At 49.1% G+C, this 25,594-nt stretch overlaps 1 protein-coding gene across 1 annotated transcript in view; it reads left to right on the forward strand.

The window, feature by feature from the left end:
- KCNK9 (potassium two pore domain channel subfamily K member 9) overlaps positions 1-24,753 on the forward strand; it is a 93,154-nt gene extending 68,401 nt beyond the window's left edge. Inside the window, exon 2 of the mRNA XM_029223013.1 lies at positions 22,734-24,753. Within this exon, the coding sequence (XP_029078846.1) occupies positions 22,734-23,575 (842 nt within the window). The 3' untranslated portion in view covers positions 23,576-24,753. The remainder of the gene's footprint in view (positions 1-22,733) is intronic.
- The last annotated feature ends 841 nt before the right edge of the window (positions 24,754-25,594 follow it).

Raw genomic sequence — 25,594 nt, forward strand, 5'->3', positions numbered from 1 at the left:
GTATCTGTATGCCTGTGTGCACGCATACATGCGTGTGCACGTGTGTATGTGGTGTCTGCGTGTGTGTCTCTGTGTGCATGTGCGTGCATAGGTATCTGTATGTCTGTGCGTGCGTGCGTGTGTTTGTATTTGCATACACATGCACGGGGGCTGTCAGCATCGTACAGCAGGCTGCGCTGTGTAGTCACGGCCATGCCCCACGCCTCGCCCCACTACATATGGGATGACCCTAAGGTCACACAGCTAATCATGTCCCGGAGACCAAGTTTTCTCACCTGTGAAATGGACACGGCCGTCCCTGCCCCTGGCAGATGTGGAAACAGGTACAGAAGGGGTCATCCGTGTCTGCACCCGAGTCCGGGGGATCCTGTTGGACAGCAGGGTCGGCGGTGACGGCCTGTACGTACCTGCCCCTTGAGTGTGGCCCCTGTGCTGGTAAACCCTGATCTCTACAAGTGCTTGTTGTGAGCGGGGGGGCGCAGCAAGCACCTCCCCTCATCCCCGGCTTCATGCGACCCCAGCTCCTTTACCCCTCGTGTCACAGTCACCGCGGATCAGCAGGGCCTCTGTCGTGCACGGGCATTCAGGAACCCAGGCTCCGAACAGCGGGAGGCTCCATCCTCCCCGAGGTCCCAGGTGGGCTCCCTGTTCAGGCAGAGCGGGGAAGAGGAAGGAGGAGAGGGAACGGGAGTCCCGAGGCCGGGTTTACGGGCCAGGCCTGGAGCCCTGCAGGAGGCCCGAGAGCCGTGTGGCCTGCCGTGTGCAGAGTAGGAGAGGGCCCACATCTGGGTGGGCACTAGCGCTCTCGGCTAGAGCCCCCCTGCTTTTGCTGCTGCCTGAGCAAATGAGCCTCTCTCGCCACGTGGAGCAAGTCTGCTGCTGTCAGACCCCCGGTGGGTGCCGAGTCGTGCGCGCGACACGAGCTCAGTTCTAACCATCACCACGCACTTGGGACCAGGCCGGTGACATCCCCTGAGGCCGGGCGCTGACCCCCTCAGCTGCGACAGGCCCCTGCTTCCCTTCAGGTCCCTCCCTAGTGGTGGGAGGATCCAGGGAGCTGGAGAGAAATGCAGAGTCCCAGGCCCGGGCCCCCTGCCTCAGCACCTGCCCTGGAACAAGACCCCGGGGCGGCCAATCCCCGTGAGCACACGGGTGGTTTGGGAAGCCGAGCTGTCTACCTTTTACCTTCACTTCAGCTCATTGTGTGTCCCAGAGGCAGAGGCGTTCGCATTTTAGCATTTTCAGCTGTGAAAGCAGCGTGTCTTTGCCCTCAGCGGCGTGAGTCATGCTCCTTTCACTGAGAGGGGAGCCAGGCTTGAAGACAGGCCACCTAACGCCGTGTCTCTTAGGTCCCTGTGTGCCCAGAACGCCTTTGGGATTTGGGGGTGAGGAGAAGACGGCCTCCCTGGAGGAGGTGGCCTTTGAGCCGGGCCCTGAGAGGGGCCAGAAGCTTCCGGGAGGGAAGGGCAGGCCGCACCTGGGGGGCTGGGGGCTTTGGGGAGCTGGCACTCAGAGGCTGAGTACCTTGGCATCCAGGGCTCTCTCTGTTCGGCCCCCACGGATCTTTCCTCCATGAATTCACCTGCTCCCTCCGTCTCCTGCCCTCCAGGCCCTGAAGGAGCGTCTCCACCTCAAACAGAAACAAAGCACCAGTTTAAATAGTTGTGACTTGGTTTTACTTCTTTAAAAATACAAGTATCAATGATTACCGAATGAGTGGGTATTCTTGGGTATTAAGCCTGTCTTAAAATTGTCTTATTCCACCCTAGACTTTTCAGAAGTCAGCCCGATTTCATATAATTTTTCTTATGAACTTAATTTTTAAATTTAAGTTTGTTTCCCCAGACTTCCTTGCAGTTTTTGTTTTGGGAAGGGGGGCGTTATGGACTGTGCAGCGAGGGAAGGAGAGTAGAATGGGAGAGAGAGGAGGATTTTCTTGCAAAGGGCTGGAGGAGACAGAAGGAAAACACCTCTTCTTCAGTATGTGGCTGGCTGAGAGCAGGGAGTTCGGATGGGCACCAGCTCCGTCTGACTCTGGGGCTTCTCATCCGTGCCCCCCTGGGAGAACACCACTCACTACGCAAAGGGCGTTCCCTCTCCCTGCAGAGCGAATGAGTTGAGGAACGTGAAACATGCTAGGTCGGTCCCTGGCGCAGTGCATGCCCTCTGTACACAGTGGTTGCGACCACCATCATCTATTATTATGTTTCGTCAGTGATGCCGTTGGTTGGTGGTAACTTATGAGAAGAAGTTCACCACACGACACACGTCCTCTGTAAAAATGATGAATGGCTTTTCCCTGACTCCCTGGTTTTGAATGCTGTCCCAGGGGAACCCAGGGCTGGTGGCCCATGCGGCCGAGTTCCGGCTCTGCAGTTGTCCGTGTGCCCGCCAGAGGGCGCCCTTGCATTTTGGTCGCTGACTGGCGGTCCGAGGCTCTTTAGCAAGTGGGCCTGAAAATACTGAGAGCTGTAGGCTTTAACCAGCATCTCAGCCCCTTAAACTCTTTACTGGCCACATTTTATATGACCCTCTTCAAGAGCAAACTTACTTGGCGGATGGAGGGCCTCTAACCTCTTCCAGCAGTGAGGCTCCATGCCTCTGAGGGTCCAAGCTTGAGGTATTTGAGGGTCTGGGGTCTGGGTATGCCTTGTCCCAGTCCTGTTCCTGATGTCTCTCCTGTTCGGGTCAGAGCCGGGACCCCTGGAAAATGGGAAGCGTTTGGCTTTAAAAATAATGTTTTTTCCCCCCACTTCTTGAGGTACAATAGGCATAATGTAAACTTAGCCATTTAGTGCATAAATAATGTTTGCAAACCACCACTTCAGTCTAGTTCCAGGACATTTCCATCACCCCAAAAGGAAACCCCCGACTCATCAAGCAGTTGCCGTGTCGTCCCCTCGCCCAGCCCCGGGAAGCCCTAACCTGCTTTCTGCTTCTGTAGACTTGCCCATTCTGTATATTTCATATAAATGGAATCATACAGTGTTACCTGTTGTGTCTGGCTTCTTTCTCTTTGAATAATGTTTTCGAGGCTCAGACACATTGTAATATGTGTCAGAGATTCCTTCCTTTTAAAAACATTTTTTGGGCTTCCCTGGTGGCGCAGTGGTTGAGAGTCCGCCTGCCGATGCAGGGGACACGGGTTCGTGCCCCGGTCCGGGAAGATCCCACATGCCGCGGAGCGGCTGGGCCCCGTGAGCCATGGCCGCTGAGCCTGCGCGTCCGGAGCCTGTGCTCCGCAACGGGAGAGGCCACAGCAGTGAGAGGCCCGCGTACCGCAAAAAAAAAAAAAAAAAAAAAATTTATTGAGATTTAATTGAAGTATAACATAGTAGTTTCAGATGTATGACATAACGATTTTATTTTTGTTTGTATTGTGAAATGATCACCACAGTACATCTGGTTAACATCCATTACCACACACAGTTACAGTTTTTTTTCTTGTGGTGAGAACTTTTAAGATCTGTTCTCTTAGCAACTTTCAAATATGCAATAGAGTGTTATGAACTACCGTCGCTGTGCTGTACATTACGTCCCCAGGACTTATTTTACACCTGGAAGTTTGCTCCTTTGACCCCCTGCACCCATTTTGCCCACCGTCGCCGAGTCCCCCCTCCAGCAGCTGTCAATCCTTTTCTCTATGAGCTTGATTTTTTTTTAATGATTCTATATATAAGTGAGATAATACAGTATTTGTCTTTCTCAGACTCATTTTACTTAGCGTAATGTCTATTTGTGTTGTCACAAATGGCAAGATTTCCTTCTCTTTTATGGGAGTGATGTTCCATTGTATACATGCACCAGCTTTTCTTTTTAATTAATTAGTTTTTTAAAATTGGTTTATAGCATTATATGTTTCATGTGTACAGTGTTATATTTCTACTTCTGGACACAGCACAGCACGCTCACCCCTGAAAGTTTAGTTTCCATCTGTCCCCACACTGTGGACCCCCTTTACCCATTTCGCCCTCCCCCGACCTCCATCACCCTGGTAACCACCACCCTGGTTCTCAGTATCTGTGTGCTTGTTTTCGTTTGGTTCGTTCATTTATGTTATTTTTTTTTAATTTTTATTGAAGTATAGTTGATTTACAATGTTGTGTTAGTTTCGGGTGTACCGCAAAGTGATTCCGATTTTATATATATGTATATATATGCATATATGTATTCTTTTTCAGATTCTTTTCCATTATAGGTTATTACAAGATACTGAATATAGCTCCCTGCGCTACACAGCAGGTCCTTGTTGGTAATCTATTTTATATATAGTAGTGTGTATATCTTAATCCCAAATTCTTAATTTATCCCTCCCCTGACACCCCTTCCCCCTTTGGTAACCATAAATTTGTTTTCGGTGTCTGTGAGTCTATTTCTGTTTTGTAAACAGGTTCATTTGTATCATTGTTTTAGATTCTATGTATAAGTGATATCATGATGTTTGTCTTTGTCTAAATTACTTCACTTAGTACGATCATCTTTAGGTCCATCAGTGTTGCTGCAAATGGTATTACTTCATTCTTTTTTTGGCTGAGTAATATTCCATTGCATCAATATAGCACATCTTCTTTATCCATTCCTCTGTCAATGGACATTTAGGTTGCTTCCGTGTCTTGGCTATTGTAAATAGTGCTGCAATGAACATAAGGGTGCATGTATCTTTTTGAATTACGGTTTTCTCAGGGTATATGCCCAGGAGTGGGATTGCTGGGTCGTATGGTAGTTCTATTTTTAGTTTTCTAAGGAACCTCCACACTGTTTTCCATAGTGGTTGCACCAATTTACATTCCCACCAACAGTGCAAGAGGGCTCCCTTTTCTCCACACCCTCTCCAGAATTTATTATTTGTAGACTTTTTGATGACGGCCATTTTGACCAGCGCGAGGTGATACTTCATTGTAATTTTGATTTGCATTTCTCTGATAATTAGCGATGTTGAGCATCTTTTCATGTGCCTGTTGGCCATCTGTATGTCTTCTTTGGAGAAATGTCTATTTAGATCTTCTGCCCATTTTTTGATTCGGTTCTTTTTTTGATATTGAGCCGTATGAGCTGTTTGTGTATTTTGGAAATTAATCCCTTGTTGGTTGAATCATTTGCAAATAGTTTCTCCCATTCCGTAGGTTGTCTTTTCATTTTGTTTATATTTTCCTTTGCCGTGCAAAAGCTTTTGAGTTTAATTAGGTCCCACACCACATTTTGCTAATCCATTCATCCACTGATGGACATTTGGGCCGTCTCCACCTTTTGGCTGTTGTGAATAGTGCTGCTATGAACATGCGTGTACGAGTATTTGAATACCTATTTAAAATTCTTTTGGCTATATAACTAGGAGTAGAGTTGCTAAAAAGAGTTTCTAAAGGAAGTATGTTTTGTTGCTTTGGTCAGCGCTAAGAGTAGAGAACATTCTTGAGCAAACTGTAAAGTCTTGCCTTTTACTTACCCGCTGACTTCTGGGTGGTCACCACCATCTGCTGTGGGCATCATTCTCAGCACCCTTAGGGACCCCTGGGATGCAGCTCTGCCCCCATCTGAGGGGTCTCCTGATGCCAGCCTCCCGAGGTCTTTGTGGGACTAAAGGAGAAGCACACGGGGCTGCCCAGGCTCAGTTTCCTCCTCCGTTAAGATAGGGATAACGACATGTGACTGGATCCCCTGGGTCCTCATAACACAAAGGAAACAGGACCCAGGGAGGTGCAGCCCAGAGCTGGGAAGAGGCCCACCTGGAGTCTGGACCAGGGTTTCTAGGAACCCCCACCGTCTCGTCTGCCAGGTGCTCCTGAGTGATAGCACAGACCAAGCGAGAGATGCAGTGTCCATTTAGCACAAGTGGGGGGGGAGTGGGCGCCAGGCTGATATGAGTGGGAAGGTCCCTGAGGCCGAGCAGGCTCTGGCCTCACCTGACACCCCGCACCCCGGCCTTCCCAGCCCTCCCAGGAAGGGGCTCACCGGGCTCTCCCCAGGGCGTCCTCACATGAGGCCTCCCTCCAGACAGAAGAGAAAGACCTATCAGGAGCTGTTGTTAGAAATCTGCGCCTCGTGAGCTTGCATATTTTTAAAAATGTATTTTTAGGTCTTCTTTCCCTCTTAAGACATATCGAAACAATGAAGCGAAACCAAAAGGGAATGTTTCGGGAAATTAATGAGGGAATTGCTCTGTCATTAAATAAAACACCAAATCTGCCAGGTTTTCTTCCAGGGATCACAGTGCCAAACTGGTGACTGAGCAACTCACCAGGCCTCCAGGCGCCTCTGAGAGGGGCCAGGGCTCAGGCCTTGGAAGCCCCGGCCCTGGACAGAAAGCCTCAGGGTTCTCATCTGTGAGATGGGGTCATGGTCCTGTGGGCTGAGTCCCCTTGGGGATGGTGCCCAAGATGGTCACGCTCACCTGGCCGTGGCTCTGCTTGGTGCTCTGAGCGGGGCAGGCGCGTCTATGGCCTTTATTTGTGCGTCTGTGAAATGGAACGAACAGGTGACTTGCAGCAGGGACCTCACTGTGATGGGGGAAGGTGAATGGGGGGGTGAGATGGGGCTCGGGGGTGGGGAGCCACGGGCCTGGCTGCCCTCTCACTGCCCCCTCTGCTGCCCCCGGCCTCTCTCTCCTCAAGTCCCTTCTGTCCTCTCCTCCCTCCCCTCCAGTCCTTGAGCATCGTGACTTACCCTTTGGACAAAGAGATGGTCGGTTTTCTCTTACTGTGTTTGGCCTGTGCCACGTTTTAAAATGTTTCATTAGATACCAGTTAGATCCTACATTTTCAATATCCAGTGTTTCCAGCTTCTCTTTAAAAAGCAGGACATTGGGTCACCCTGGCCTGCAGCCCCGGTCGCTGGGCTCGGGGAGCAGCTGCTCTTTCGGGGAAGTGGGTCTCCAGTTGGCCGCCGGCTGCCCGCAGGCCTGGTTGGCCTCACCTGCCCACTTCCCCTCAGACAGACCTAGTGGCCTGTAAGAGAAACCGTGTGAGGTGCAGGGGTGTGTGAGTTGCAAAGTGCTTTGTTTTCCTTCCCAAACTGCTCTTCATTATTTGTAGTCGTGCTGAGGTGTAGGACATGTTGAGTGTTAATCCACTGCAGTCAGAGCACTGGCTGAAGCCAGATTACTGGGACACAGATGGGAGCGCCTGAGAAGGGCTGACTGGAGACTGGGCTCGGACCTGGGGGTGGAACAATAGCCCCCGTTTCTCAGGATAGTCTCCTGCATGGTGGGGCTCATCCTCATGGTGGTGAAATGACTTCAGAGGCTCCGGACATCACACCCTGGCCCCTTCAAGTCTGGCAGGAAAGAACAAAAGGCTCATTGGTTCAGGGCTTGGCCGGAGACCCAATCGGAGCCCACAGGAAGCATCATCCCCTCTCGGGGGCTGAACGGCAGTCCTGCACATTAGCCCAAGCCCCCGTGGTGGGACCCGGGAGAAATTCAGGTTCGGTTATAATGTGAGAAGCGTGGCTTGACCTGGGGCTGCCACAAGGGGCGGCCCTTTCAGATGAAAGAATGAATGCAGAAAAGCTTTGCAGACTGTAGAGTGCTGTGGAACTAACTGGAAGGGACTCCTCGTTCCTCACTCCCCTCTACAGAAGAGAGTAAAGGCTTAGAGTCTAGGTGGCTTTCCCAAGGTCATGGTTGGTAGAGTAGGAGATGGAGCCAGATGTAGTCCTTGGGACTTACTGATTTCCATCCAGGAACCGCTGGAGGACCCTTCCTGTCCACCCTCACCCCCACTCCCCATGCCCCATGGGGCCCATGAATCATTTTCCCTTTTGGTGTCTGCAGACACCTGGGTCTTAATAATCATGCGGAGCCCATGCGGGGGCCGGAGCCGGGCCAGCATGGTTGGAGGACGGGTGAGTGGGATGCTTGTTGCAGGCTGAAGTGGGGAGCCAGCCAGAAAGCACGGGGGGCTGAGGGCAGCCCCCTTCTCCGGCACCTCTCTCCACAAAGCCACCTTGAGTCATTCTTTAATGGAATTTGTGCCTATTTTAATTCCTACAGGCACAAAATCCTTGCATGTCCTTTATAAATATTTCATTGTCTTCCAGCAGCAAATTCCTGATGCCCAAATGCCTGGGTGGCCATCTCCTTGCCTGGGCCGGGCGGCCTCTGGGCTGGAAGTGATGCCCATGAGCACTGGCACCTGGCCTTGATGGCTGCTTCTGCGCAGTGAGCAGCAGAGTATCCCTGGGAGGCTGGGATCACAGTGAACTTGACTGAAGAGAATGAGGAGGCCTGGGCACCCACGGTCCCTAAGGGGCGGAGTCAGGGCTCCAACCCAGGTTGTCCTGATGCCAGGGGCCAGCCTTGTCCCGCCCGCTGAAGTGTCCTGGAGGGGAATTCAAAGCTGGGTTGGTCGTTTCTGGCACAGGGATCAGGGCAGGCTTCAGGGAGGGGCACTCCACAGTGGGGGAAGCTTTGCAAACTGTGAAGTGCTGCGAGAGTCTGGAAAGGGCTTTTACGGCCAACTATTCACAGGCCTAGATTCCCAGGGAAAAGGAGGGAGCCATGGACAGTCCCGAGTGTCTGTCAGGAGCGAGGCTGGTCTACGACCCACACGCCCAGTTGCCTCATCTACTTCTTGCAGTGAGGACAACCCGCGGGACACCCGTGACATCTTAATGAAATGCTGCCCAGGGCAGGAGCTGGGCCTGGGAACTTCTCGGACCTGGCGGTTGTCAGCTTCTGGGAAATCTAGTAGGAGCCGGGGGAGCACAGGGTGTCTCGCAAGGGAGCGCTGCCTTGTAGCTGCAGCTGGCTCTTTGGGGAGCCCCCAACCCAATAGAAATGATTAGTTTTATTACCCTCCTTCCCTGCCTCATTCCCCTCCGGGAAGACAGAGCCTATTCATTTGTTTTATTTGTTAGCCAGCTGCAGCCCAGAGATGCAGGCCTCTCTTCTGCAAAGCCTCTCGCAGGACAGATCAAAGAGACCCACTAAGTATATTAAAGGGGCCATGAAAATCGGGCTGGATGATGCAGTGTGTTGGGCAAAGCTGCCCTCAGCCGTGCTGGGCTTGGGGATGGGCTAGGACTTCAAGGCAGGCCTGGAAGACGGAGGTCATATGCATGGTGATGCCGCCCTCTAAGTTCTGAGTGCCTGTTCTGTGCTGGGCTCTGGGGTCCACAGGGGTGAGCCAGGGGTGGGCTCTGCCCTCCTGGGAGCTCAGAGTCTGGCAAGAAGACAGTGGAAGGGAGGGAAGGAGGGAGGGATGACCTCCAAATGTCATCTCACTGGGGGGGGGGGGTAGGGCTTCAACGTATGAATTTGTGGGGGACATTTAGTCCATAGCAGGGACCTGGTGACCTGATGAGAGGTCAGTTCCCATTGCATCTCTGTCTGTTTCTGCTCCCTGTCCTTGGCCCCATTTCACAGATGAGGAAACCGAGGTGTCTTTCTAGGATGCTCAGGAGTCCAGATCAGCTTTTCAAGGTGGGGCTTGTTATTTGAACAGTTCTATCCCCTTTTGGGATTTGTAGGTTAGGAAGGCCATGCTGGCCTGTGGTGTGGAGCTGGGCTCTGCAGCCCTTTCTGGGTGGGGAGGTTGGCCGGGCGAAGTGGAGGTTCTTTGCAAGGCTGACTTCGTGCATTCCTCTTAACAAATAGCCTTGCAGCTCTTAGAATGCTCCATCCCTACCCCTGGGCTTAGCACGTGGGTGCACGTGCACGGGCTGGGATGTGGGGTTGGGCTTGCGGTCTTCCTTTCTGTTCTGCTAAACTCCTTCACCGCATGTGTCCACCTGCCCTGCCCTTAGCGCTCCTGGTGGGGGAGGCCAGGGTCCTGGGTTCAGGCGCTAAGCAGAAGCCCATATGTCCACCTGCCTCTGCCCTTAGCCTGGTCCTGGGCCCTGCCACCTGCTGACAAAGAGAACCCTGGCCCAGGGAGCACAGTGTTGGAGACGCAGCTGCCGTTTGTGCACACTGGGGGTGGCTTTTCAGGCTGTCACCGCAGTCGCCATCCATGTCAGTGGCCCCCATGGCTGGCCTCACACCCAGGGGCCTGGCCCCTTGTGGCCACCTGAGCAGCCCATCAGGGCCACGAGCGAGTCTGAGTCTCTGGCTCTGCACACGTGGAAAAGTCAGCAGAGAAAGGGGGCGGCAGGGCTGGGTGCAGAGGGACAGTGTGAGTCACTGTGTCCCCTGTGTGTAGGGAGCTTCGCATCTGGTGGCTGGTGGTCTTCACGTTCCCCAGTTTGTGGAGGTCTGGGTGATGGTCATGTTGGTCACTGCTGGGCTCCTGTGGGGCTGGGGAAGGATGACCACCCTGTCTTTTGCAGAGTGGCCATGAGCTGGTCTGATCTCCCCTTCCCAGCCTCATTTCTCACATCTGTCCAGGGAACTGAATAATTCTGCTGAGGTCACAGAGCAGCAGCCCAGAGGTTTCAGCATATCTTCTGCACCCCAAGCACACCTCCTGAGCCCCGTATAAATCAAGTTTAGATGTGTCTTTGCCAAAAGGATGAATTGTTTATGATGATGGAAGGATGAGCAGTATAGTCCTAGGTGGGATTCCTGAGGTTTTGTCGGTGGAGGAGAAACTGGCTCCCAGTGCCTGGGAAGATGGGGGGTAGGGGGAGCCCAGGATCTTAAAGGGAAAAACCTGGACAGGGATGTGGCTCTGAGCTCAAGGGACTGGTCCTCACAGGTGGGGTGGGAGGCAACCCAGGAGAACAGGCACCAGCCTGGGAGTCCTCAGTGGCATTGCGACACCCATGCCCTCCACCTAAGGTCCCCTTGTCCAGGCACTGGGTGGGGCTCTGAGCACTGGCTGGCTGGTGCCCCTCTGGAGATCTCGGGGGAAGATGAAAAGCCCCTGTGGATCCCCTGTGCCAGAAACAGGTCATGGTGCATAGTCAAGGCTCTGGATGAGTCTCAGTGGATAACATATGAGTAGATACATAAATCCGGCTCCCAGCCCAGGAAGGCCAGGCTGCCTTCATTCACTCACAGATAAAAAAAAAAAAAAAAAAAAAAAAACCACCCACAGTCTTCTAGGATCTGAGTTGTCACACAGGTTCTCTGAGAGCATTGAAGATTTGTAGCTTGTTTTCCTCTTTATAACAGGCTCGCTATGCTGTTCCATTGATCTATATTTCTGTTTTTGTGTCAGTACCATACTGTTTTGATTACTGTAGCTTTGTAGTATAGTCTGAAATCAGGAAGCCTGATTCCTCCAGCTCCATTTTTCTTTCTCAGTATTGCTTTGGCTATTCGGGGTCTTTTGTGTTTGTATACAAATTAAAATTTTTTTGTGTGCTAGTTCTTTAAAAAATACCATTGGTAATTTAACAGAGATTGCACTGAATCTGTAGATTGCCTTGGGTAGTATAGTCATTTTAACAATATTGATTCTTCCATTCCAAGAACATGGTGTATCTTTCCATCTGTTTGTGTCGTCTTCAGTTTCTTCCACCAGCATCTTATAGTTTTCAGAGTGTAGTAGGTCTTTTGCCTCCTTAGGTAGGTTTATTCCTAGGTATTTTATTCTCTTTGATGTGCTGCTCAATGGGGCTGTTTCCTTAATTCCTCTTTCTGATCTTTCGTTGTTATAGAAATACAACAGATTTCTGTATATTAATTCCATTCTCCTCTTGGGAAGGAGAAGCTGTCTTCTCTCGTGTGTCTGGCATATGTGTATTTTGTATGTTCTCCACCGCGTATATCTGTTATCTGTAGATATCATGGATGCTATTGAGATATGGGTACGTACAATCCCTGCAGCCTGTGCATACATGTGGCGCACACGTCCTGTGTCTTGAGTGCGCTTTCCGTGCACATGCACATCCTGCACAAAGTGTGTGACTCTGGGTGTGCGGTGGGTATACCGTAGATGCTTTGTGTGTTGGTCTAATACATATATGGTATGTGGCTTTTGCCCACGTTTCACATCCACGTGCAGTTACTCTACCCAACACATCCATCTTTCACAGAGTTCCAAGTGTATATGTACCACGTGTATTTGTATAAAGCATCCATGCTATGTCTGTGTGTTCCATTGATACTTCATGAGTATTCTGTACGTAGACTTGATATGTGTTGACCCGTTTGCATGCAGTGCCCACCGCGTTACATCATAAGGAGGCCTGGGAAGCAGATCCGGTGGAGAATACACGTGGTGTAGCAGCCGGGGTCTTTGCAGGAGGTGGCACTCTCAACTCGAACAGTTAATTAATGGCTATTTATGGTGTGGGAGGGCGGGTAGGTTGCAGGGAAAGCAACGAGGGAAGGTGTGGTAGCCTGGGATGAGCAACCGTGGAGAGCTGTCAGTCAACATGCCTGGGATGTAGCTGCTAGCACTTGTAGAGTTGCTCCATGGCGTGAACCTGCTGGCAGATGTAGCTCATTACCAAGGTCCTCATCTTCCTCCGTTCCTCTGACCTCCTGCTGGGACTGTGCCTTGGATGAACTCAGCTGGACACCAGAGGGCCAAGAACCCCTTGAGGTGGCTTACGCAGACTTAGCCTCCCCAGGGGAGAGCAGGGTGGAGATGGGTGCATCTAGATGGGGAAATTGAAGATATCCGGTCAGGCCTCTGTCTTCCTGAAAGGCTCTGCAAGTTGGGCAGCTTCTTTCTTGCTGCAGTGGTCCTGTGCCCTGGACCACTGGGGCCCTAGGAGATTTATTCTAGGGCCTGAACTTCGGAAGGCCCTGAACTTTGGGGGTGTTACCGGCACACACTCTCTTGTGCACGCGTCTTGCTAAGGGATGTCATTGCTGTAACAGATCAGTGAGATATACTGTGGGATGTCAAAATGATGGAGTTCTTTCTGTAGTATGATGGGCCGCAGGAGAACTGACACCACCCCGGGACAGGATACACGGGCATACTGCCATCCAGGCCCTGTGAAGGGACACCACTTCTGATCATTTTTACTTTGCAGGAGGGGGGCCTGAGCACCTGGGTTTGAGCCAGCAAATGCTGTGCTGGTTTCCTCCAGTAAATATATCCCATCCGGAACCGTTAGCTAATTTACCGCCTTATTAAGTTGCCAGCAATCTACTGTCTTCCAGCATCCATCTGGGTTTTATATCAGCCACACAGGTGAGCTACATGGCGATGTCGCGGGATTCCCACCCCTGCACTTTGTATAAATATAAACCCACTTGTTTACCAAGATGCACTTCATTCTTTCCTGAAGACCTAAGTCTCCATCTGGTGCTATTTCCCTCCAGGCAGAAGAACTTCCTTAGTAATCGTGCTATGCAGAGCAGCAGGAAACAAGTTTAGTCTGAAAGTGGATTTTGCCTTCATTCTTTTTTTTTTTTCACATCTTTATTGGAGTATAATTGCTTTACAATGGTGTGTTAGTTTCTGCTTTATAACCAAGTGAATCAGCTATACATATACATATGTTCCCATATCTCTTCCCTCTTGCGTCTCCCTCCCTCCCACCCTCCCTATCCCACCCCTCTAGGTGGTCACAGAGCACCGAGCTGATCTCCCTGTGCTGTGCGGCTGCTTCCCACTAGCCATCTATTTTACGTTTGGTACTGTATATATGTCCATGCCACTCTCTCATTTTGTCACAGCTTACCCTTCCCCCTCCCCATATCCTCAAGTCCATTCTCTAGTAGGTCTGTGTCTTTATTCCTGTCTTACCCCTAGGTTCTTCATGACATTTGTTTTTCCTTAAATTCCATATATATGTGTTAGCATACGGTATTTGTCTTTCTCTTTCTGACTTACTTCACTCTGTATGACAGACTCTAGGTCCATCCACCTCATTACAAATAGCTCTATTTTGTTTCTTTTTATGGCTGAGTAATATTCCATTGTATATATGTGCCACATCTTCTTTATCCGTTCATCCAATGATGGACCCTTAGGTTGTTTCCATCTCCTGGCTATTGTAAATAGGGCTGCAATGAACATTTTGGTACATGACTCTTTTTGAATTATGGTTTTCTCAGGGTATATGCCCAGTAGTGGGATTGCTGGGTCGTATGGTAGTTCTATTTGTAGTTTTTTAAGGAACCTCCATACTGTTCTCCACAGCGGCTGTATCAATTTACCTTCCCACCAACAGTGCGGGAGGGTTCCCTTTTCTCCACACCCTCTCCAGCATTTATTGTTTCTAGATTTTTTGATGATGGCCATTCTGACTGGTGTGAGACGATATCTCATTGTAGTTTTGATTTGCATTTCTCTAGTGATTAGTGATGTTGAGCATTCTTTCACGTGTTTGTTGACAGTCTGTATATCTTCTTCGGAGAAATGTCTATTTAGGTCTGCCCATTTTTGGATTGGGTTGTTTGTTTTTTTGTTATTAAGCTGCATGAGCTGCTTATAAATTTTGGAGATTAATCCTTTGTCAGTTGCTTCATTTGCAAATATTTTCTCCCATTCTGAGGGTTGTCTTTTCGTCTTGTTTATGGTTTCCTTTGCTGTGCAAAAGCTTTTAAGTTTCATTAGGTCCCATTTGTTTATTTTTGTTTTTGTTTCCATTTCTCTAGGAGGTGGGTCAAAAAGGATCTTGCTGTGATTTATGTCATAGAGTGTCCTGCCTATGTTTTCCTCTAAGAGTTTGATAGTTTCTGGCCTTATATTTAGGTCTTTAATCCATTTTGAGCTTATTTTTGTGTATGGTGTTAGGGAGTGATCTAATCTCATACTTTGACATGTACCTGTCCAGTTTTCCCAGCACCACTTATTGAAGAGGCTGTCCTTTCTCCACTGTACATTCCTGCCTCCTTTATCAAAGATAAGGTGACCATATGTGCGTGGGTTTATCTCTGGGCTTTCTATCCTGTTCCATTGATCTATCTTTCTGGTTTTGTGCCAGTACCATACTGTCTTGATTACTGTAGCTTTGTAGTATAGTCTGAAGTCAGGGAGCCTGATTCCTCCAGCTCCGTTTTTCGTTCTCAAGATTGCTTTGGCTATTCGGGGTCTTTTGTGTTTCCAGACAAATTGTGAAATTTTTTGTTCTAGTTCTGTGAAAAGTGCCGGTGGTAGTTTGATAGGGATTGCATTGAATCTGTAGATTGCTTTGGGTAGTAGAGTCATTTTCACAATGTTGATTCTTCCAATCCAAGAACATGGTATATCTCTCCATCTGTTTGTATCATCTGTAATTTCTTTCATCAGTGTCTTATGATTTTCTGCATACAGGTCTTTTGTCTCCTTAGGTAGGTTTATTCCTAGATATTTTATTCTTTTTTGTTGCAGTGGTCAATGTTTTCTTGATTTCACTTTCAGATTTTTCATCATTAGTGTATAGGAATGCCAGAGATTTCTGTGCATTAATTTTGTATCCTGCTACTTTATACCAAATTCATTGATTAGCTCTAGTAGTTTTCTGGTAGCATCTTTAGGATTCTCTATGTATAGTATCATGTCACCTGCAAACAGTGACAGCTTTACTTCTTCTTTTCCGATTTGGATTCCTTTTATTTCCTTTTGTTCTCTGATTGCTGTGGCTAAAACTTCCAAAACTATGTTGAATAAGAGTGGTGAGAGTGGGCAACCTTGTCTTGTTCCTGATCTTAGTGGAAATGCTTTCAGTTTTTCACCATTGAAGACGATGTTGGCTGTGGGTTTGTCATATACGGCCTTTATGATGTTGAGGAAAGTTCCCTCTATGCCTACTTTCTGCAGGGTTTTTATCATAAATGGGTGTTGAATTTTGTCGAAAGTTGAGATGATCATATGGCTTTTCTCCTTCAATTTTTTAATATGGTGTATCACGTTGATTGATTTGCGTATATTGAAGCATCCTTGCATTCCTGGCATAAACCCTACTTGATCATGGTGTATGATCCATTTAACGTGCTGTTGGATTCTGTTTGCTAGTATTTTGTTGAGGATTTTTGCATCTATGTTCATCAGTGATATTGGCCTGTAGTTTTCTTTGTGACATCCTTGTCTGGTTTTGGTATCAGGGTGATGGTGGCCTCATAGAATGAGTTGGGGAGTGTTCCTCCCTCTGCTGTCTTTTGGAAGAGTTTGAGAAGGATAGGTGTTAGCTCTTCTCTAAATGTTTGATAGAATTCGCCTGTGAAGCCCTCTGGCCCTGGGCTTTTGTTTGTTGGAAGATTTTGAATCACAGTTTCAATTTCAGTGCTTGTGATTGGTCTGTTCATATTTTCTGTTTCTTCCTGGTTCAGTCTTGGCAGGTTGTGCCTTTCTAAGAGTTTGTCCATTTCTTCCAGGTTGTCCATTTTATTGGCATAGAGTTGCTTGTAGTAATCTCTCACGATCTTTTGTATTTCTGCAGTGTCAGTTGTTACTTCTCCTTTTTCATTTCTAATTCTATCGATTTGAGTCTTCTCCCTTTTTTTCTTGATGAGTCTGGCTAACGGTTTATCAACTTTGTTTATCTTCTCAGAGAGCCAGCTTTTAGTTTTATTGATCTTTGCTATCGTTTCCTTCATTTCTTTTTCATTTCTTTCTGATTTCTTTCCTTCTGCTAACTTTGGGGTTGTTTTGTTCTTCTTTCTCTAATTGCTTTAGGTGCAAGGTTAGGTTGTTTATTCGAGATGTTTCCTGTTTTTTTACGGTAGGATTGTATTGCTATAAACTTCCCTCTTAGAACTGCTTTTGCTGCATCCCATATATTTTGGGTTATCGTGTCTCCGTTGTCATTTGTTTCTAGGTATTTTTTATTTCCCCTTTGATTTCTTCAGTGATCACTTCGTTATTAAGTCGTGTATTGTTTAGCCTCCATGTGTCTGTATTTTTTACAGATCTTTTCCTGTAATTGATGTCTAGTTTCATAGCGTTGTGGTCGGAAAAGATACTTGATACCATTTCAATTTTCTTAAATTTACCGAGGCTTGATCTGTGACCCAAGATATGATCTATCCTGGAGAATGTTCCATGAGCACTAGAGAAAAATGTGTATTCTGTTGTTTTTGGATGGAATGTCCTATAAATATCAATTAAGTCCATCTTGTTTAGTGTATCATTTAAAGCTTGTGTTTCCTGATTTATTTTCATTTTGGATGATCTGTCCATTGGTGAAGGTGGGGTGTTAAAAGTCCCCTACTATGAATGTGTTACTGTCCATTTCCCCTTTTATGGCTGTTAGCATTTGCCTTATATATTGAGGTGCTCCTATGTTGGGTGCATAACTATTTACAATTGTTATATCTTCTTCTTGGATCGATCATTATGTAGTGTCCTTCTTTGTCTCTTGTAATAGTCTTTATTTTAAAGTCTATTTTGTCTGATATGAGAATTGCTACTCCAGCTTTCTTTTGGTTTCGATTTGCATGGAATATCTTTTTCCATCCCCTCACTTTCAGTCTGTATGTGTCTCTAGGTCTGAAGTGGGTCTCTTGTAGACAGCTTATATATGGGTCTTGTTTTTGTATCCATTCAGCCAGTCTGTGTCTTTTGGTGGGAGCATTTAATCCATTTACATTTAAGGTAATTATCTATATGTATGTTCCTATTCTCATTTTCTTAATTGTTTTGGGTTCGTTATTGTAGGTCTTTTCCTTCTCTTGTGTTTCTTGCCTAGAGACGATCCTTTAGCATTTGTTGTAAAGCTGGTTTGGTGGTGCTGAACTCTCTCAGCTTTTGCTTGTCTGTAAAGGTTTTAATTTCTCCATCAAATCTGAATGAGATCCTTGCTGGGTAGAGTAATCTTGGTTGCAGGTTTTTCTCCTTCATCACTTTAAGTCCCTTCTGGCTTTCAGAGTTTCTGCTGAAAGATCAGCTGTTAACCTTATGGGGATTCCCTTGTGTGTTATTTGTTGTTTTTCCCTTGCTGCTTTTAATATGTTTTCTTTGTATTTAGTTTTTGACAGTTTCATTAATATGTGTCTTGGCGTATTTCTCCTTGGATTTATCCTGTATGGGACTCTTTGTGCTTCCTGGACTTGATTATTTCCTTTCCCATATTAGGGAAGTTTTCAACTATAATGTGTTCAAATATTTTCTCAGTTCCTTTCTTTTTCTCTTCTTCTTCTGGAACCCCTATAATTCGAATGTTGGTGCGTTTAATGTTGCCCCAGAGGTCTCTGAGACTGTCCTCAGTTCTTTCCATTCTTTTTTCTTTATTCTGCTCTGCAGTAGTTATTTCCACTATTTTATCTTCCAGGTCACTATCCGTTCTTCTGCCTCAGTTATTCTGCTATTGATCCCTTCTAGGGTATTTTTAATTTCATTTATTGTGTTGTTCATCGTTGCTTGTTTCATCTTTAGTTCTTCTAGGTCCTTGTTAAATGTTTCTTGCATTTTGTCTATTCTATTTCCAAGATTTTGGATCATCTTTCCTATCAATCATTATTCTGAATTCTTTTTCAGGTAGACTGCCTATTTCCTCTTCATTTGTTAGGTCTGGTGGGTTTTTATCTTGCTCCTTCATCTGCTGTGTGTTTTTCTGTCTTCTCATTTTGCTTATCTTACTGTGTTTGGGGTCTCCTTTTTGCAGGCTGCAGGTTCGTAGTTCCCGTTGTTTTTGGTGTCTGCCCCCCAGTGGGTAAGGTTGGTTCAGTGGGTTGTGTAGGCTTCCTGGTGGAGGGAACTGGTGTCTGTGTTCTGGTGGATGAGGCTGGATCTTGTCTTTCTGGTGGTGGGCAGGTCCACGTCTAGTGGTGTGTTTTGGGGTGTCTGTGGACTTATTATGATTTTAGGCAGCCTCTCTGCTAATGAGCGGGGTTGTGTTCCTGTCTTGCTAGTTGTTTGGCATAGGGTGTCCAGCACCATAGCTTGCTGGTCGTTGAGTGAAGCTGGGTGCTGGTGTTGAGATGGAGATCTCTGGGAGATTTTCGCTGTTTGATATTACGTGGAGCTGGGAGGTCTCTTGTGGACCAGTGTCCTGAAGTTGGCTCTCCCACCTCGGAGGCACAGCACTGACTCCTGGCTGCAGCACCAAGAGCCTTTCATCCACACGGTCTCAAAGTCCACCTCCTTAATTTGGGATGATTCGTTGTCTATTCATGTATTCCACAGATGCAGGGTACATCAAGTTGATTATGGAGCTTTAATCCGCTGCTCCTGAGGCTGCTGGGAGAGATTTCCCTTTCTCTGTTCGCACAGCTCCTGGGGCTCAGCTTTGGATTTGGCCCCGCCTCTGCGTGTAGGTCGCCGGAGGGCGTCTGTTCTTCACTCAGACAGGAGGGGGTTAAAGGAGCCGCTGATTCGGGGGCTCTGGCGCACTCAGGCCGGGGGGAGGGAGGGGCACGGAGTGCGGGGCGAGCCTGCGGCGGCAGAGGCCGGCATGACGTTGCACCAGCCTGAGGCCCACCGTGCGTGCGTTCTCCCAGGGAAGTTGTCCCTGGATCCTGGGACCCTGGCAGTGGCGGGCTACACAGGCTCCTGTGAGGGGAGGTGTGGAGAGTGACCTGTGCTCACACACAGGCTTCTTGGTGGCGGCAACAGCAGCCTTAGCGTCTCACGCCCGTCTCTGGGGTCCGCGCTTTTAGCCGCGGCTCGCCCCCGTCTCTGGAGCTCCTTTAAGCAGCGCTCTGAATCCCCTCTCCTCACGCACCAGGAAACGAAGAGGGAAGAAAAAGTCTCTTGCCTCTTCAGCAGCTCCAGACTTTTCCCCAGACTCCCTCCCGGCTAGCCGTGGCGCACTAACCCCCTGCAGGCTGTGTTCACACCGCCAACCCCAGTCCTCTCCCTTTGCTCCGACCGAAGCCCGAGCCTCAGCTCCCAGCCCCGCCCGCCCCGGCAGGGGAGCAGACAAGCCTCTCGGGCTGGTGAGTGCTGGTCGGCCCTGATCCTCTGTGCGGGAGTCCCTCCGCACCCCTGTTGCTGCGCTCTCCCCCGCGGCCCCGAAGCTTCCCCCCTCCGCCACCCGCAGTCTCCGCCCGCGCAGGGGCTCCTAGTGTGTGGAAACCTTTCCTCCTTCACAGCTCCCTCCCACTGGTGCAGGTCCCGTCCCTATCCCTTTGTCTCTGTTTATTCTTTTTTCTTTTGCCCTACCCAGGTACGTGGGGGGTTTCTTGCCTTTTGGGAGGTCTGAGGTCTTCTGCCAGCGTCCAGTAGGTGTTCTGTAGGAGTTGTTCCACGTGTAGATGTATTTCTGGTGTATCTGTGGGGAGGAAGGTGATCTCCGCGTCTTACTCTTCCGCCATCTTCCCGGAAGTCTCCTATTTGTAGTTTTTTAAGGAACCTCCATACTGTTCTCCATAGTGGCTGAACCAATTCACATTCCCACCAGCAGTGAAAGCGTGTTCCCTTTTCTCCACACCCTCTCCAGCATTTATTGTTTATAGATTTCTTGATGAGGGCCATTCTGGCTGGTGTGAGATGATATCTCATTGTAGTTTTGATTTTTGCCTTCATTCTTAAAGAATACTTTCCCTGGATAGACAGTTCTGGGTTACAGTCTTTTTAAAAAGCTCTTTAAGGATGTTATCCACTGTTTCCTGGCCCCTGTTGTTTATGATTGGAAGTAAGTGCTGTTCAAATAATTGTTTTCCTGTATGTGATACACGGTTTCTCTCTGGTGGTTTCAAGATCTTCCCTCTCTGGTGTTCAGCAGCTTGACTCCGATGTGTGGTTTTCGTTGCTTGATTCCGACGTGTGGTTTTCGTTGCATTTATCTTGCTTGAGGCTTACCGAGTTTCTTGAATCTGTAAATTTGTCTTCCACCAAATTTGGTTAATTTTGGTTATTATTTCTTCAATTTTTTTTGTCTCATTCTCTTTCTTCTAGGACACCTGGTGACACTGTCCTACATGTCTCTGAGGCTTTTAAACTTTATTAATTTCTGATCTTTATTCGTCTCTTCAGGTTGGATCATTTCCATTGATATGCCTGTTGTTCTCTCCTTCTTGCTGTTTCACTGTTCTGTCCTTTCTGGCCCAACTCCAACGTTGACCTGCCATTTCTCCTCTTTCGTAAGACTATGGGGTTGCTGAGGGGTCAGAGCTCTGCACTGGCTCAGGGGGACTGAGGTCCAGAGAGGATACACACGTGTGATGTCATCTCTGCCGTGAAAGTGTGGCCCCCGGGGCAGGCAGGACGTGGCACAAGCTCATGCCGGGGGAAAGGCGGGCAGACTCAACGGAAGTGATGAGTCTCTGGGAGAGAGACCCAGGCTAGGGCAGTCAGTTGTCTTCCTGGGGGACGCAGTGGGCGGGGTGCAGGTCCCTCCTGAGTCCTAGGCCCTGGGCTATCTGCTCTCTGACCTCAGTGGACCTGCACAACATCCCCACCTCAAAATTATCATCCTCCCACGTAACAGATTGGGAGAGGTTGTCTGGGGCCTAAGGTAGCGCAGCTGGTTAAATGACCATGAGCGTGTGGCTCGGGGAGCACCAGGGAAGCCTTTTGTGACGGGGCAGGATTTGAGACATTGGAAGGCCATGCGCCTCCTCCAAGTGCCCAGTCCAAATACCGCCCATGATCCTGGTATCTTTCTGGGCAGGATTAGTCCCGGAACTTGAACAAGTCTTAGGTTTCTTCTGCCATGTTGCGCAGACCCTGTCCTGGCTCTGACACGATCACTGACCAGCCGGGTGATGCCGGCAGGTAACTCACCTTTCCAGCACCCCTGTCCGCATTTGAATGTGAGGAAATACAGGCTCGGTCTTGCATAGTTGATGCAGGGGATCAACGAAGTGATGGTCTGTGCAGCTGCGCGAAGAGTTTCAAAAGCACTTACACACGAGGTCGCTAAGGATTATTCGTTCCCTCCATTCTGACAAGGCCACGTTCACACAGTGGCATAAATTTATTCTGGCCTTTGTTAAAGCGGTATTTTATGTGCTCGGTGTTTCTCTAGGTGTGAGGATACAGCAGGGGACAAAACAGGTAAAAAATCTTTGCCCTCGTGGTGTTTATGCTCCACCCTGCAATGACCTCTCTCAATTCAAGATGTCTGCTTTTAAAAAAGCCTCATTTGGGGGATTGGAACCCAGAGTTTTCAGCCACCAACTCTGAAGAAACCCAAGCTACCCTGCTATTAAGTAACTGACTCGGTTTCCTTGCCAGTGCTGTCAGATGCATCACGCCTGTTTTATAGGGTCGTCACGAGGGTAGAAGGAGGTGATGTATGACAAGGAGTCCACACGGACTGGCTGTGGGCTGGTGGATCCCCGATGCCTGAGCTGGGGGCACGGGGAGCCTGGGGCAGGAGGCAAGTTGATTTGCTCCGTGCTGAGCTTTCCGGCACCACCGTTGAGAACGTGGAAACCGGGGTCCTTTCTCCCCTTCCCCAGCACACACAGAAAGGACTCTAGGGAATCCATCATCCCCCTCCGTGCACCCCTCTTACCTTCCGTGGTGTCCCCACCTCCCTGGGCAGCCCCACATCTCCCAGCGGGGGAGGTGCCGGGATCCACACCTCCTTGGCTGCCTGCCCACCTGTCTGCTCTACCTGGCCTTGGACCGCGCATGTATCTAAGAATAGAATCATGGTGGTCAAAAACAAGAACCACCACCAAAAAACCCAGTTAGCGTTCTCTGACTCTTCACTCTTCATGTTGATCCATGCTGGGATATTGAATTTTCTCCCTTGGGCTGGCTACTTTTGGAGTTTTCTGCAAAATGTTACGCGTGAATATGCTGCTTTTCTTTGAGAAAACTGTGTCACTGGAAGAACAGTGCAATGACCCCCCCCCAGCCCCCCCCGTGGCCAAAAGCCCCCCACCCCCCCCCCCCCCCCCCCCGCCAAACTTCAAAGGCTCTTTCTTCACTGATTCTTCCCTGTTCTTCGCCCCACCCCTCAGGCGCTGGCCCCGCCCCCAGCTCCATCCCCACGGCCGCGCCCACATCCACACCCACCCCGAACCGCAGGAGACCCCAGCTGACTCCGTCTCCCTGTCCTCTCACCTCCTCCCGCAGGTTACGGGCACGCTGCTCCGGGCACAGACGCGGGCAAGGCCTTCTGCATGTTCTACGCGGTGCTGGGCATCCCGCTGACGCTGGTCATGTTCCAGAGCCTGGGCGAGCGGATGAACACGTTCGTGCGCTACCTACTGAAGCGCATCAAGAGGTGCTGCGGCATGCGCAACACGGAGGTGTCCATGGAGAACATGGTGACCGTGGGCTTCTTCTCCTGCATGGGGACGCTGTGCATCGGGGCGGCCGCCTTCTCCCAGTGCGAGGAGTGGAGCTTCTTCCACGCCTACTACTACTGCTTCATCACGTTGACTACCATTGGCTTTGGGGACTACGTGGCCCTGCAGACCAAGGGCGCCCTGCAGAGGAAGCCGCTCTACGTGGCCTTTAGCTTTATGTATATCCTGGTGGGGCTGACGGTCATAGGGGCCTTCCTCAACCTGGTGGTCCTCAGGTTCCTGACCATGAACAGCGAGGACGAGCGGCGGGACGCCGAGGAGCGGGCGTCCCTCGCCGGCAACCGCAACAGCATGGCCATCCACATCCCCGAGGAGGCGCGGCAGGGCCGGCCCCGGTACAAGGCGGACGCGGCGGACCTGCAGTCCGTGTGCTCCTGCACCTGCTACCGCCCGCAGGAATACGGTGGCCGCTCGGCGGCACAGCAGAACTCCTTCAGCGCCAAGCTCGCCCCCCAGTACTTCCACCCCATCTCTTACAAGATCGAGGAGATCTCACCAAGCACATTAAAAAACAGCCTCTTCCCGTCCCCTATTAGCTCCGTTTCTCCCGGGTTACACAGCTTTACCGACAACCACAGGCTGATGAGACGGCGGAAGTCCATCTAGGGTCTGGGGAGGGAAACACAAACAGAAGTCATTTGTCATAGCTGACGTTAAGTCTCATTGGCCCACCTTGTCTTATTTATTGATTATGGTTATATCCTTTACTGTTATGATTACTGTCATCATTTTTTCTTTCTCTCCTTCCCTCTTTCTTGGTTTCCTTTCTTCCCCACCTTCCCAGCGAGACAGAGCAGGCCAAAGGGAAAAAAGGAAAGGCCCGTCTTCCCGTGAAACTCGCATCTGAGCATGAAGCATGGATTTCTTCCTTCTTCCCAGCAAAGTATGCCTTACATTTCTCCCCAGCCCGCCCCACCTCTGGGGTGGCTTTCCCAGGACAGGTGTGAGACCCAGACAAGGAGACAGAGCCCAGAGGATACCTGACCCAAAGCTGCACACGCGGCTGAGAGCCTCGAGTGCCCACCCACAGTGGTGTCTCTGACCCAACTCCTTTCTCTTTTCCTCCCCAAGCAGTGGGTGGCCGAATGTGTGTGGTCTGAGTGTGTGTGAATGAGTGCACACACCAGTGTGCTTCTGATGTGACAAAATGGAACATATCAGGTATTCATCCTTCTTTTCCGTCACACAATTCTGTTAATAGCCTGCTTTCGGCCGCTTCCAAACAAAACGGGAAAACAAACAAAACCCACGAGGTTTTTGATTTATCATCTTGCCAAATCATGCATGTTCCACAAGCAGTCTTTATCCCAGATACGTCATGACCACATTTTTAAAGCGCTAGATTCTAAATTATATTAACTTCTTTTTAGGGGGTGGGTGGGCAAGCCGACACGGATCATTTTAGCTTGCCAGTTCAAAAATTTTTTAAACAAGCATGCACTTTGTTAAACTGGTATGCGTTATCAACACAAGAAAACAAAACTAGCAATGGAGTAATCAAAAGCCAATAATATTAATTTATTAGAGACATTTTTAATTTTACCACCTCTAGTTCCAACAATTTTCCATGTAACTGGCCGTGTTGGGGGAAACTGGAAAATTGTTGCAACCACAGAGTATTTTATTCTCTCTTATTTGTGTAGCATCTACTACATGAATAAGAATTACAGTTCAGGATGCTTGGATGAGAATGGGTATTGGTAAGTGGATGTGGTTTCTTTTCCTAATGAAAAACGACAGGGCATTCCTCATTTTAAAGAATATATATACTGTATTTTAAGAAAGATTGTCTCTAACTGCATTTGATTTGTAAATAAGGGAATGTTGATGTTGGTCTCAGGAAGAGTTTGGAGGCAAGGAGCTGAGTCTTGGCCTGCTGGGAACTTGTCAGTCTCAGGGGGTGATCTTTTTTCTGAATAATGGAGAAATTCCTCCCCACTCTCAATAGGGGATGACCCCAAAGGGAAGGCCTGCTAACATCCTGGGGCGGGGGGGCTATAGAACATAGCACATTGGAGGCCCTTTCCACGACAGGAATAAAGCAAAGTCTCACCTCCAGATTCACGGGGGGACCTTCATTTCCCTCATCACTGTCTCGGCCATTTCTAAAAATCAGCCATCCTCACTTCCCTTTTTCAAATTCTTCCAGCTCTTGGACAGCAATGTGCTTTGGCTGGGCTGCTCAGGAGCAGATAACCTTTGATCTATAAGAGAGAGAGAGGCACTGAGAGGGTGAGTGATTTGCTCAACGTCAGAGAGCTGGTCTTTGCTAGAACTGAGACATTAGTCTCAGTCTGGACCCCAAAAGCGTCCAAGGAGCTGACCCCACCACATTATGGCACCCTCATTCAGCCCTCAGATGAGGGAACCTGCATCTCTTTCTCCACAGGTAAGTGTGCCAGGCTTTTAGAGTCAGTTAGAGGTACACAGGTTCAACCCTTCACTCAGAACTGGTCCCCTCACCAGTGTACAGTGATCATAAAGTGACCTACTTCTGCTTGAATGCTTCCAGTGACAGGGAGCTCCTCCTTTCGCAGGGAAGTTTAGAAAACATCCCATAATCTCTGTTTCCACAGAGCTTGACTCTTCTTTGTAGGATTAAGGAGGGTAAGATGAAGTCTTTCC

Source organism: Monodon monoceros, unplaced genomic scaffold (assembly GCF_005190385.1).
Source record: "Monodon monoceros isolate NGI ecotype Baffin Bay Population unplaced genomic scaffold, NGI_Narwhal_1 Super_Scaffold_14, whole genome shotgun sequence".
Classification (NCBI taxonomy): Eukaryota; Metazoa; Chordata; class Mammalia; order Artiodactyla; family Monodontidae; genus Monodon; species Monodon monoceros.